Genomic DNA, 12,716 nt, shown 5'->3' with positions numbered 1-12,716 from the left:
TACTTATGGCCAGTTTTGTTTTTGTTTGACTTATTCTGACTGGAGTGAAATCAATATTTAATGACACATCTATAAACCTTTCATAACAATAAACGAGTTGAACTTATTTGACAAGACACACCTAACAATCATTTTCACAGGAAACATTCCATAACCTAAAGCTTTCTCCTTTGGAAGGGTGTAGCAGACTCTACCATTTTTATCTGACGACTCTGTCGTAAGGAAGGTCCACTCACTTGAAGGTGAATCTTTCATCATGTAGATATCAACCTATTGGGAAAATTTTAAAACAATTCAAAGTTGAAAATTTACTACAACTCACCTACGTACAAGAGGGATATAGTATATGCTGTGTGACTACCAGCTAAGAAATTATAATTAAATAATTCAGGACAGGGTTCCTCTATGAAGGAAATTATGTGGTTTTTAACATGAGAAAAACTAATATGAATTATTTTCAAAACAAAGGTGCTGTTTAAGTGGAATGTTCATACATCACACGTAATTTAGATGTTTGAAATAATTTTAAGACCCTTAATTAATCCCTAAGGTATGTGATAACATACAAATATGTCTTGGTTAAAAAAATTACCACTTGAAGAAAACGTGAATAAATTCTCCTTACACGACTGAATGTAAAAAAATCTATCATAGGCCTTTTTGTTTCTCCGAGGAAACTGAAACTGTTTTATAAAACCATATAGAACACACTATCAGTTATTTTGTCAATATTTGTTTCTTATGTTATTGTTATTTTTAAAATTCAAATTATACGATAAAAAGAAGTAGACAATAGAATTACACATGGTAAAACTTAGACACACAAATGTTTGGCACGGCATGTCCAGGTGGTTAAGGTGCTCGACTCATAATCCAAGGGTTGCAGGTTTGAATCCTCGTCACACCAAATATGCTCACCCTTTCAGCCATAGATGCGTTATAATGTGACGGCCAATTGTGCTGTTTGTTGGTAAAAGAGTTAGTAGGAGTGGTGATGACTAGCTGCCTTCCCTCTAGTCTTGCACTGTTAAATGAGGGACAGTTAGCACAGATAGCTCTCGAGTAGCTTTGCACAAAATTCAAACCAAAGATGGATGTTCCTATCAATAACTTGATAAATTCTTATGAGAAAAAAACATCTGACAACAGGGATGTAGTATAAATAGATATATAGGTTAGGTGTTGTCAATAAAAAGTTTGGAAACCATTGATATAATATAATAAATACAAACTGAATTTAGTAATGTGCTATGATCATTATCAGATGTGTACTAATTATTTAACATTTTGATTACCACATTACTTCAATTCTAATAAAAGTTTTTATTTTCTAGGTGTGAACAGTTAGTTAACTTGAAAGGTAGAAACAATACATTTAAAACAGAATAACCTTTTCTCCTGTCAATGTAACCATGTCCAAAGGACCATAGAGGAACTTTGCACTTAAAGTCTGGGGGTGACCTTCTTTAACAATGACATCATTAGCCCTGTGATTAGCAGTCACATTCTGGAAATTAAAAAGATAAAAGGTCAAAACAGACAACTAGAATATGAAATGCATTCAAGAAAAGGTTCAGATTCCAGCAAAAGATTTTTAACATAGAATTCAGGAAAAATGTTTCACTGATAGATGCTGTAAATCAAAGTAAACTTGCAACAACCAGAAACTGTAGCTGGTAACAAAAACACAAGAAATAAATAAGTTACAAGTAAGGAAAAACTTTTATGTACATTTATTTCTAAAAGATGAATCTTTGCACTCTACCAAATTGCAAAGCTTTACAATCTGATGAAATGCATTAGCTCAGAAGCTATTTTCCAGAAGTAAATATATCATATTTTTGGTGATTCATAAACTTACAACAAGCTCTTGGATTACATAACAAGTTATTTTGTTTTAAGAGTGAAGACTGAAACTAAATTATTTACAGCTAAGACTAATAAATACAGATTCAAACACTTTTTTTATGAAGTAAAAGTGTCTCTGAAATTTTGATCTTCCAAGCTATAACTAATCATTAAGAGACATTTTTGTAACTATATAGGAAACTAGTGATGCTCATAATGTTTCTGATTTTAGTGAGGAAGATACCCTCATTAAATTCTCTAGCTTTCAAAATGAAAGTTACTTGAATTGTATGACAATCTTTGTTCATGGAATTTTGTGCTAGTAACCTAATTTAGATTGTGAATCAACTACCAGGCTAATCTCTTACACCAGTGGTTCCCAAACAGGGGTGTGAGATAGCATTCCAAGGGGTGCAGGATAACATTTGTTTTGGCCACCTTCACCTTTATTCTTAAATAAATAATTACTGTGAGGGGTGCAAGAACATATTAAAATTTTTTTAGGGGTGCAGGGCATAAAAAAGTTTGGGAACTACTATCTTACACTGAAACACATTTACATATTATGTTGTTAATACACTCATTCTTCTAATTTCCATAAAATCTTAAGAAATCCAATGATTGGATAGCAGATTACCTTAATTTTCATGGAAGTTCTCTTTCTCAGCCATTTCTCACGAGGCTGAGAAGGAATAAACAGAGAAGCTTCCTTCCCTTTTTCTCCTTGGGATAATGTTTCTAATCTTGCAACCTTTCAAAGAGCAAAAACATTCATGTCTGTGATAATGAGAAACCCACTTGAAGTACAAAATGTATCTTAAGACAGCTGGTATTGGTATTAAAACTTTTATTAAAATAAAGTACAGAACAATGTTACGACCTTCTTAGGTCATCTTCAAACCTGAAGGTCAAAACGTTATTCCCTACTTTATTTTAATAAAAGTTTCAATACACAACCTTCATGTGTTTCATAGAGTGAGTTAATATTTTTATTCATAATGACAATGATTCTGTTGAGTTCTACCACAAAACATTTTTATAAAAGAAACCAATTGTTGCAGATTAAAACACTTCTGTATTAAATAAATCATAATAGTAACATCTTTATAACATGATACTTCTCTAAACATGGTTAGTAAATATTTCATTTAACACAATTATTAGGAAAACAAGTTTATACATTTTGAATGAGTATAGCCAGCCACAATTGTAAGATGTGTCATGTGACTAAAGGCTTTAAAAATGGAAGCACAAACAAGTTGACTCATTAACAACTGCAACAGTTGAACACTTTAAACCCTGCCTTTGTGTTTCAATCAGTCCTAATATGCACATATATCTAACCCAAAATACATGTCAAGAAATTCTAATCTCAAAAAGTGTGGTAATTTAATAATCTTATGGAGACACCATTTTCACTTACTACAGTTACAGTACAAGTTTTCCACAAGGTATCTGTTTATTGAACAGGTTAACACAGTACCATACTCTATTCTTCAATCTCAGAAATGTGAAGATAAATTATCTGTACGTACCTGCCTTAGTATAAAAGCAATAACATCAGTTGATTCCCAGTAACTAGCATGAAAGAGATGAGGTAAAACACTTGTGGGGAAGTTTGCAAGCCCTTCTGGACAGTACAGTGCATAATCCAGTCTCTTACATCCCCACCACTTCTGTGTCACTGGAACAAGGAAACAGATTGCCATAACTCATTTTACCTTTTCTCACAGTTACAGATACTAGCATTATGGGCATGCAAGAGAAATAGACTGATTTACTGAAAGGAGCAAAGCTATATGTAAACTTTATTTATCAAGCATTAGATAAATATAGATATGCTCACATGTAGATATGGTTGTCAAGGGTACCATTTCAGTAATGCCAGACATTGTGCTGGTGACACTAGCTTCACTAATTCTCCTGCCCATTGTACTATACACACACTGGGAAGAAGTGATTCCACCATCAGTAAATAAGTAAGCATAACTCTGAATGCACTCCACTAAAGTAGAAATACAAAGGCAGAGGAGACAGAAAGAAAGAGCGTTATTAGTGACACATACCACAAACATTCACTTACAAAGGTCCATATATTCAACAAACCACCTTATTAGTGTGCATTTCTATATGCAAGGTTATATAAAAGAAATATATACTTTCCTAGAATCTATATACCATACGTAGAACTAGAAGTTTGTGAAGGGAAAAAAAATAAAATAAAAATGCCTCTAATTTTGATTCAGAATTTAGTTCCTCTTATCTTAGACAAATCATCTTAGACCTTGGTGCACTGCTACATTTGTGAATGCAAGGTTTCGGCTACCAATAAGATTAAAGGGTCTGATGATATTAATTTAACTAATCTGTAATACTTGTATTTCTTAATTAATATTACATTCATTAAGTACTTCCAAGTACATTAGATACACTGGCATACTGTAACATTTATCAATATTAAGTTTGTATTTCCTAGTCACAAGGAAGCTCACTATGGTTCAGACATCAAAAGTTGTAATTTACTTTCCAAGAAACTCATTAAGTAAACAGTAAAATTGATATATATTTATTATTATTATAATAATGGTTTTGCTTTTTCTCTCCTAAGGCTCAGTGTCTAGGCCTTAAAGTGTCTTATACTACTGATGATTATCTGTCACTATTCTACTTCAGTAGGATTTTTTATACCATACAATGAGACAAGTATTTTTTCCCCTTCTATTTACATCTCTTCTAGAGCCCATCATCGTTGTGTGGATGACATCACCTGATGTCTGCAAATGGCAAAGGATTGGTTTACATTGTATCTTCTCAAGGAACTGGAGGTTTTGAATGCATATGTGGCTGGGTGCTTTGTCTTAATAGAATTGTAACTTACTGACATATAAAGACAGTATTTCCTAACAGTGTATTAATTTTACCGTGTGAATCGGACAATGTGCAGTTATCATCTTGGCAATTTTTTGGACTATCTGGATGTTTAACCTGTTGACTGCCAAGTAATTCAGTTGCTATGGCAGCTCCTATGCTGGTTTTTTTTTTCAGCAAAATTGAGTAATTTTTAAAACAAAGGAAATAAGCAACAAATACTATTTTTTCTCTATGCCAAACTTATAGTAGTACACAAAATGAAGAAATATATACAAAACATGAAACAATAATGCACAAAATGTCATTTTTGGGTATTGAAATACATGACACATTTAATAATTCACTTTTGTGTGAAATCTTTTGAAGCAGGGGTCAACACAAAGAGCCACTTTGCAATCGGTACATTCATATCTGCTTTCCCTCCTCGTGGATTTGTTAGATCACACTTTACACTTTCTAGTGGGGTACTTTTTCTTATCCGTTTGGGGAATAAGTGTTGGGAAGTAACGTTCTGTGAGGCAAAGGGGTTTTCCAAGGAAGGCCGGCCTCCGGTGGATTTTGGGTGCCGGGTGTGGTAATCTTCAATCAGGGTACGGATGACACTGAGTCTAAACTACAGGAGAGACTGGTTGTTTCCCAGTGATTTGTAAACTACCAAAGCATTGTACACTGCTATATCCATCATGTGAAAAAATACTTTTTTGTACCACTTGACAGTCTTGCACATACTCAGATAAGTATGCAACACACTGTCATATAAGTCAACCCCTCCCATATAACAAATGTAATCAATGACACATTTTGATTTTACAATAGCTGCACCAATAGCACGATTGATCTTTCCAGTGGTTTGCATGGTATTGTCATGTATTGTACTCAACATGAAAATGTCTCTCTTATCCTTCAGGTGAAAAACACCAATACTGTCTTTTTGTGCCACTTCTATTTCTCCCCTTTGGATATTTGTGAAACATTTTGGCATCCCAATTCGAGTATTCATTACTGTCCCACACAAATAGGTGTCACGATCAAGCAATGACTTTGCTAAAGTGGGACTTGTAAAAAACAATCTAAATAGAGCTTATAATTTTGTCCAAAAAATGGTTCCATCAATGTGCATACAACACTTTTGCCCTGTCTGCCCTCTTTAGTGCTGTACTGTGTAGTAGCACCAGTGTAGATGAAAAAGTCCCAAACATAGCCTGTTACACTTTCACATAGCTCATAACTTTTGACTCCAAACCTAGCCCTTTTAGATGGAATGTACTGTCAAAATCCCACTCGACCCTTCCATAGTATAAAAGATTTGTCAATACAAACATGTTCATTTGGTACATATGAGGTTCTATATTTTTCCCGTAAATGGTCAATAATGGGCTGTATCTTATGTTGTCATTGGTCAACAATATTTTCCTGGGTATTGTCAGCAAAGTGTAGCATTGATAGCAGCAAAAGAAACCAGATTTTTGGCATGCACTGACCAAAAATGGGTGTGGCAAGCAAAGGGTCAGTACTGAAGTAAATGGAAATAGTTGGTTTTCTTTCTATGCCCATTAGCATTATCAGACCCATAAATTCATAAATTTCCTTCTCATTAGTTGGCTTCCATGATTTTACTCTAGAATTTTCCTTCAAATCAGTGCGGACCATCATAGTTTCTGCATATTTATTGGTCTCTGTTACAATATGGTTGACAATTGTGGGAGGGAAAAACTTTTGAAAACAATGAAAGGGGTTTGAGTCTTAGCTCAAATCATCATACTAGACACCATGATTTCTTGAGAAGGGGTTTATAACTGGAACAGCAAAGGATTCAGCATTCCAATCATTGTCATTAGGGCACTTTTTCTTGGAATTGTTCTTACCATGACTTGCAATTTTACGTTTACTCCCTGCTGTTATCGCCCATTTACCAGTGCTGGTTGATGGCCAGTTATCATCATCTCCACTAACATTTGAGCCTTGTATTTCCGTATTTTTCAAAGAATCTTCAAAATCTGAATCTTCTGAATCACCACTGCTATCTTCAAACTCTGAACCAAGTTCAAAATACAACTCTAATACTTCTTCATTTTGTAACTTTTTTTGTGATGCCATTTTGAATCGAAAGTGAAACAATTTGTAAGTAGGTCAAATGTATGTATGGTACTGACATCTAGCGTTGAAGTTAGATATTATTGACAATGATTTAACTCGTCTGTGGCACTGTGTTACCGATCAGCTTGGATGAGTTATCTCGTCTATGGCACTGAACAGGTTAATCTGCTATCTTAGTTGTAATGTGCAACTATCATAAGTACTCCTGGAAAAACTTGTGATATTCTTTATACCACTACTGAAATGTATTAGTAATAGGGCTTTATTTAATTACCCACAATTAAGCAGAAAAATTCTTCACTTATGAACACATATCCATTAATGAACCATTTCACATAGCACATAATTGGTTTGTTTTAAATTTCGTGTAAAGCTACACAAGGGCTATCTGTGTTAGCCTTCCCTAATTTAGCACTGTAAGACTAGAGGGAAGGCATCTAGTCATCACCACCCACCACCAAGTCTTGGGCTAGTCTTTTACCAATGAGCAGTGGGATTGGCCATCACATTATAACAGCCTCATGGCTGAAAGGGCAAGCATGTTTGATGTTACGGGGATTCGAACACACAACCCTCAGATTGTGAATTGAGTGCCTTAACCACCTGGTCATGCCAGGCCAAAGCACATAATGCCTCTACAAATGGGCTTAACTAGTTGGATAGTTGTGTTAGTTACTATTTCAGAATCATTTAGAAAAGTGGAATATTTAACAGTTGTACTGATACAGTGTAAAAGAATGTGATGAAAGTCTTTTATTACAGGTAATTGTAAGTGATAATCCTTTTAAGGCCACTACAGTGTTTTGTTGTGAAACTGAGTGTATGTGTGTATATATATTCTTTGACAAGTATACCCAGAGTAAAATAGCCTACCAATAAGTAAACATACATCCAATCCAGAACAAAAACTGCCTCTACAAATGGGCTTAACTAGTTGGATAGTTGTGTTAGTTACTATTTCAGAATCATTTAGAAAAGTGGAATATTTAACAGTTGTACTGATACAGTGTAAAAGAATGTGATGAAAGTCTTTTATTACAGGTAATTGTAAGTGATAATCCTTTTAAGGCCACTACAGTGTTTTGTTGTGAAACTGAGTGTATGTATGTATATATATTCTTTGACAAGTATACCCAGAGTAAAATAGCCTACCAATAAGTAAACATACATCCAATCCAGAACAAAACTGCCTCTACAAATGGGCTTAACTAGTTGGATAGTTGTGTTAGTTACTATTTCAGAATCATTTAGAAAAGTGGAATATTTAACAGTTGTACTGATACAGTGTAAAAGAATGTGATGAAAGTCTTTTATTACAGGTAATTGTAAGTGATAATCCTTTTAAGGCCACTACAGTGTTTTGTTGTGAAACTGAGTGTATGTGTGTATATATATTCTTTGACAAGTATACCCAGAGTAAAATAGCCTACCAATAAGTAAACATACATCCAATCCAGAACAAAAACTATTTCATATAAATAAACAAGACACAAAGGGCACAATATGACAAGCAGTTTTTAGTAGATCTGATATTTGGATCTGCAGGATTATACAACACTCCTTCTGATGAACATGGATGTCAGTGTCCCAAGAATTTAGCTGTTTGATGGGCTGCAAATACCCAACAGGTGGTTAATCTAGCCATAAGAAAGTCTTTGTCTTTACATGAGAAATCAAGCCATTATTTTAGAAATTTGGTTTAATGAGCAAAAGCCCAACTTGTTTGTAAAATTGCCTCATCTGGTAAACTGGTCACTGGTTGATAGCACAAAGCACTGGCAACAGACAGGTGTGAGACCTTACTTACAAATGTGATCTAGTAAGTAGCAGCATCCTTTCCTTTGTAATTCACCAACTGTGGTTACCCCCATCTGTATAATTGATATCTCACACTATAACAGTAATACTGTTAAACTTTTTTATGACTTGAAAACAGTTTAACTAAAGCTCCTCAGAAAATGGTAACCAAACATATTCATTGTCCAAAAACTAACTGTGCATATCTAGATTCTTCAGAAAAATTTACAGTACCCCACAATACAGGAGAGTGTGATGACAACTGTGATGCCTACATCTTCTGATGTAAAATACTGTATGAATTGAAGAATTACTTCCATCTAGCTACTCTGCCATCGTAGACCATAACTTCTGGTGGTATTGGAACATACTTTCACCCATCCTACAATGGTAGTGGTTGGTTGCTGTGGGTTATCCTTTCCATTCCTTCTCATGCCACATATCACTTCTGTTGGTTTTAGGTGCTTGGGATGTGCAGAAACCATTATTTTTTATATATAAAGAAATTGCATCATGACTGTTCACCACGAACAGTGGTATGGCAATTGAGTTGGCAATTTCTTGCCAACTTTAACCACCCTCCCCAGCCCACTATGCAGCCTTGGAAAAACAGTTAATTTCTGGAATCCTCTCGTTCAGGGACGTTTTATGTGATCTTTATCAAGCTATACATTGGAGTTGTCTCTGTGTGTTATTAAGGGAAAATTGAAGTATATTTGAGATGTACATTTACCCATTATATTGTAAGCTGTGAATTTTTAAACATGCATTACTACTGCATAGGAATAATAAAAACAGAGATTCAAAGTTAAGGAATTGTTGAGAAGAACTAAATATGACACTTTCTCTACAATTGTCTTGGACTGTATCATTCAAATTTGTATTTGTTACACAAAGAAAACTAAGGAACACAGTATATATCAAGTATCATTTGGATTCAGAAATTGATAAAGAAAATAATTTATAATTATTTTGTACAGATAGTTAATAATAGGGCTTAAACTAAAACAAATGAAAAGAGACACATATAGTGTTAAATCTTTTCCTAACTGGCTACATGAGGGAATTACAGATGATCACTTTGAAGCAAAGGACTGATAAACTGATGACAAAGTCCTTGAAGCAGGATCATATAGTACACAGATGTACATAAATGAAAAAGCTGTTATAGCCACATGATGGACTAACTGAATAAAATATCAAATGAATGTATACAGGAACTACAACAGAATAATTTAAAATTAGCTAAAGTTGCTTTACATAAACGTCTATGATGATGAACATGCGTTTGTCTACAGTTCAGTGCTGCAAAAACATGAAATAAAGAATTATGGTCACTAACTTTCAAGGTCAAAGTGTAAAACTGTAGTTTCTTCTTGGTGGTTCAACCTTACCTAACCCCTTAAATTATTAACAAAAAAATACTTTAGCACTAGCTCAGAATACATTAAGTCATTGTATCATAACACTTACATAGGTGTAACAGAACAAGTAGTCAAGATTTAACTGTGGTGGCTAAACAAGCTATAATATTTTATGTTGAGTAGTATTAATTTGTTCCCACAGTGGCTGTCTATATATAGATCATATTTATTTAGAACAAAGTACTTACACAGTTGGATGGAGTGGCCATCTCCAAGTGGATACTTCTGATATCGTGGCACATTAACTGGGGGGAGCTGAGAAAACCTTGCACTCAAAAGAGGCTCAATCCGAAGAGCCGATGGATCGGAAGGATGAAATAAATTGTAAACTTGATTGCAAAATGGGCGAGGAGGTGGTGCTACAACATTAATAAAAACCCAAGTTTAATCACCAATACACGTGTATAGACGTATGTTTATCTTGGCACAAGTTAAGTCTAAATGACAGTGGTTCTTAATGAAAGATTAAAGCATTTGTTAAAATCAAATTAATCAGAGCTAAGCATAAGATATTAATGTATGAAATGTTTAAATACAACTTCTGTATTAAAAATAATAAAATGTAATAATATGTAGTGGAGAAGTCAATACTATATAATTCATCTAGTATTAAGAAAATTTTTATTCTTAGCAGGAAATTTTCTATGCTCTTTAGCCCCTAAGATCTTAGTGTGGCTTTAAAAGAAACATAAAAAGAAAAGCAGGTATTGAAATTATGGAAAACAAAAACCCCATAACACATTGAAAATAATCTAAACTGTTTTTGCAAGATTACTTTGGAATCAAACATTTTTCTAACTATCTGATGTTCTGGACTTACTATTTTTTTCATCAAATGACATCATTTTCCTATAGGCCATTATCATACCCAAAGGACTGCCAAACATGAAGAAGTCACTAACTTCAAAGTCAAGCTTGTGTTGACTGCTCTGATCGCTAGAAGTCGAGCTGGAACGACGAGGAATAGGAGCCGAGAGAAGCCTGGTGTAGCTATACAAGTACAGAATAAAATGATTTTAATAGAAATAAGTTGTATATTTTCTTACTACGTTCAAGAGAAGCTGAAAATGTACAGTGTATCAAGAAAGTGAAACAACCACAAATTACATAATTTAAATGTTTATGTGTGAGACAAAATTTAAGAAAATTAAAATATTATATGAGCAATGTGTATAGAATACATCTTTTGACATTATATGGTACTTATTACTAATGTGATGAATTTCATTGCTAAGTACGAAATAATTTTCAAATAACAACTGATAAAATTAAACACAAAATAAAATAAAAAGATTGCTAAAGAACATGACAGATTTTAAGACTTGTGGCAGAATGTGCTACAAGAAGAGTATAGCTGTATTGAACAGTTCTGATCTGTTTAAAATATGGTACACAGTTAAAACACCAAGTTCTATACCAAGTATTATTTTTGAAAAGGTCTTCACATTAACAACTATCCACTAAAGGCACCACATATGTACATATCACAAATTACAGTTTATAACATTTATTGTTAAAGAAAAATAGCTAAACAAAGGTTGAAAACAGTTTTAGTGACATATCTTCCCAGTATAGAAACCATGATTGTAGCTAGCTGAGGTCATATCTTTGGTTGTAGTTTTTGTTTTGTTTTTAAATTCTTTCATCTACTCTCTCTAACACACACATATACAATTAGGAGTTACAACTTGTCACCAAAGTCTGAGCTTAGTACAATATTAACTCTGGGTACGTTGATGAATGGCACACATATTATAGTTAATATTATTCACTGATAGAGAGTATAATATTGTTATACTGACATTCTAACTTACTGAACACAAGTGAACTTTATTCAAGTTACAGAACAAAGTATACTATCATTTGAACAACACCTACTGCTCACTTCCAGAGCTTTTCAAGCCTATAACATACTAAGCCTCAGCAGAAACGGTAATTACTACGGTAGTTTATGAAAAGTGATTAAAATTATTACCAGTCATACATGATTTGACATCATACAGTATGAACTAATGGTTCATGCTTTGACATTTTACAGTATTAGTAAATGATTGCAATTAAACGGTAAGACTAAAGCATAATATCAATTTACATAACCTGAATCAATCATACTTCAATACTGTGCTACCTTAGACAAATGTTGAAGGTTCTAACTTGCATCATTAGAAGCTGCAATTCAAAATATTTTAGCCACAAAAAACTTCCTTGTTTCTAAAACATTTGAAGTAACATAAAAAAAATCAGTAGTCCACCAGAAGACCTTGTAAATCTTCGACAGTTAAATGTCTTATTTCCTTGTATTGTAAAAATAAATAAATACACACTAAATATTAAATATTCATTTGTTTATTACATTAGACTATCTTCATTCTCCCAACCTAGTGTATTAAAAGTGGATTTTTATCATTACAAGCCCACAAACTTACTGCTGGGTCTATTGTACAACAGCAATAGAAGCAGAACATGGTCCTGTTAGATTTTTTTTACTTACTTTAGAACCAGGTAGTTCATAGTGCAAAACAGAAAATAAACTTTTCAAGAAAAGTTAATATTTCTGATCAAAACAATCTGTTAAAATAGATTAAAACTAAAAATCAATCAGTAAGGAACACAGGTTATTTAATATATTGTTCTTACATTATGGAGAGTAGAATATAGTGATTCATCAGCTAGGTACTC

At 33.5% G+C, this 12,716-nt stretch overlaps 2 protein-coding genes across 22 annotated transcripts in view; one reads left to right on the top strand and one right to left on the bottom strand.

Annotated features, from left to right (window-relative positions):
- Positions 1-11,025, top strand: part of LOC143244175 (GAS2-like protein pickled eggs) — a 73,394-nt gene extending 62,369 nt beyond the window's left edge. The window contains exon 5 of the mRNA XM_076488393.1: positions 10,893-11,025. Coding sequence (XP_076344508.1) covers positions 10,893-10,926 — 34 coding nt within the window. The 3' untranslated portion in view covers positions 10,927-11,025. The remainder of the gene's footprint in view (positions 1-10,892) is intronic.
- The window catches only part of LOC143244174 (protein retinal degeneration B-like), a 73,340-nt gene that overhangs the window by 6,309 nt on the left and 54,315 nt on the right, over positions 1-12,716 (bottom strand). For 16 of the 21 annotated variants that reach the window (XR_013024937.1, XR_013024936.1, XM_076488374.1 and 13 more), the window contains 7 exons: positions 10,858-11,027; positions 10,226-10,396; positions 3,695-3,853; positions 3,384-3,532; positions 2,486-2,599; positions 1,391-1,507; positions 122-270 (listed from right to left, as the gene is read on the bottom strand). Coding sequence is in view for 19 of the 21 variants with exons in the window: in XM_076488374.1 (XP_076344489.1) it covers positions 122-270; positions 1,391-1,507; positions 2,486-2,599; positions 3,384-3,532; positions 3,695-3,853; positions 10,226-10,396; positions 10,858-11,027 (1,029 nt within the window). In the remaining 2 variants the exon portion in view is untranslated. The remainder of the gene's footprint in view (positions 1-121; positions 271-1,390; positions 1,508-2,485; positions 2,600-3,383; positions 3,533-3,694; positions 3,854-10,225; positions 10,397-10,857; positions 11,028-12,716) is intronic. The other 5 variants (XM_076488386.1, XM_076488389.1, XM_076488388.1 and 2 more) reach the window with 1 other exon arrangement.

This window comes from Tachypleus tridentatus, chromosome 2 (assembly GCF_004210375.1).
Source record: "Tachypleus tridentatus isolate NWPU-2018 chromosome 2, ASM421037v1, whole genome shotgun sequence".
NCBI classification, from domain to species: Eukaryota; Metazoa; Arthropoda; class Merostomata; order Xiphosura; family Limulidae; genus Tachypleus; species Tachypleus tridentatus.
The sequence above is the reverse complement of the archived record's forward strand: the minus strand, read 5'-3'. Positions and strand labels throughout refer to the sequence as shown.